The 1,844-nt window shown below is 44.5% G+C and overlaps 1 protein-coding gene across 1 annotated transcript in view; it reads left to right on the forward strand.

Annotated features, from left to right (window-relative positions):
• The window catches only part of T265_00606 (hypothetical protein), a gene marked incomplete at both ends in the record, with an annotated part of 100,087 nt that overhangs the window by 70,253 nt on the left and 27,990 nt on the right, over positions 1–1,844 (forward strand). Inside the window, 2 exons of the mRNA XM_009164434.1 lie at positions 648–934; positions 1,038–1,152. Coding sequence (XP_009162698.1) covers positions 648–934; positions 1,038–1,152 — 402 coding nt within the window. The remainder of the gene's footprint in view (positions 1–647; positions 935–1,037; positions 1,153–1,844) is intronic.

Here is a 1,844-nt window from a genome sequence, read left to right on the forward strand (position 1 = left end):
TACGGCAGTGAAGCATCGGTGTTGAACACTGATGTCATGCTGTCGAAGATGATGATGATGATGACATCATAGCTGTCGAAGATTTAGTTTCATTGTGCGAATACTGAGCGTTGCCGTAGGTAGGTTGGCCAACTGCTCCTTTGAACGGCACCCGTTTCTTTAGGTCCTGTTTCTTACTGAACCGAGAATGAAGGCATTGTTTGAGGGCTTGTATCAAGTCTGCAAGGAAGCAGCCCATTCACGTGTCCCGGCTTTCACTGCTGGGCTTAGACTGACCCAAATGAGTTAGAGCAACGTTTTTTCTCTGGTCAGGAACATCTTGCTAGTCGAGTGCTGCTGACCAGGCCTCTACATCATTAATCACTGCCTAAGCTGCAGTATGAATGCGATATTAGGATAATTAGCATAACGATGCCATGTGAATACCTTGACGAAAATATCATTGGACAACTCTGTTCTGTACAGGATCTCATCATCTATCTACCCACAAATCAATCAAGTCGAAGACAAAGTACAGTTTGCCAAAAATATTTTCAGAATAACTATATTTTCATCCACTGATCGCCTTGGAACCAGCACCTGTTATTCCTGTAGACAATTAACAAAACCCAACAAAAGTAACAACGTGCGTATTTCTCTGCCCACAGGAGCATCAGTTCTAATCCACTGAAATGTGATTGTCACCTCAGTTGGCTTCCGGACTGGCTGCGCGAGAATGTGGACCAAGTCATTTCTGGTCCTTCTCCGCCGACTTGTGTTGAACCGGAAGATCTCGCGGGGACACCTTTGGCCAGTTTGGCTCGTTATCACTTCACATGCAACAAGCCGGGCGAGGAATGTGGCGCAAATTCCAAGATAACGCGCCCTACAGAAGAACGCGTTACAAGATGGCCTTGCACCACCAGTCGTTCTGTGTGTTGTGAAGACCCACTGAGTAAGGGCATTTTCCCCTCCTATACGGTTCCATGAATGGTTCGCGAAATAACTTGCCTTCAGATGAATTCGAAGGAACGAACGGTTTATTTCCTTATTTCTAGCAACGGAGCGGTCAAAGTGTCCCGATCGATGTACGTGTGAATCTGACGGCGTGTACTGTTCGGATCTCGGTTTAACTGAGATTCCTGAAAACATTCCAGAAAACACAACAAAACTGTGAGTGGATTCCATGTCATTTCTAATACTTTGCACTCGTTTGTTCTTTTGCGTAACCACTGTTCTGTCAAGATGTATGTTTTCGGGACTCGCCGAAAGTCTAGTTTCTATACAGGATGAACTGACCCAGTTGAATGAACTTGAATCCCGCTGTAAAAGTGCAGTCCAGAATTTGTCCATGACATCCCACGAAAGTTTGTATCCCTTTGTCCTCCAGTTGTTGACGTTTTGATCATGTCGACACTTTCCGCCCCTGCATTAAGTAAAGAGCTTCTTTATTCCACTCATTTGAAGCTAATATCTACATTTAGTCCACAAAATTTTAGGCACATTTAATTCAAGTTCAAGTGTTCATCAGTACCGGATGGTACCGACCACAACAAAAGTTCAAAAACCTGCGCCGGTTTTCGGTAAGAGTCCTGCTTTGGATGACATCACCTTGACAGTTCATCTACTTATCCTAATAGATCATACCACATGTTTCCCGACCTAGCAAAAGCCAGCTGACTCACCTGTTCAAAATGCACGTCACAAACATGGCTGGTCATCAGTCCGGTCAACCTGATGTTTCGACTAGATTCTTCGGCCCGTTTATTCCATTTGATTAAGCTGACCCATTAGTTTGCATGTGAGCATGCTCATTTTGTTCAATAACCCGTCCGGCACTCTAATGAATTCCGATTCAACTCAGA

The sequence above is a fragment of the Opisthorchis viverrini genome, assembly GCF_000715545.1.
Source record: "Opisthorchis viverrini unplaced genomic scaffold opera_v5_6, whole genome shotgun sequence".
NCBI lineage: Eukaryota > Metazoa > Platyhelminthes > Trematoda > Opisthorchiida > Opisthorchiidae > Opisthorchis > Opisthorchis viverrini.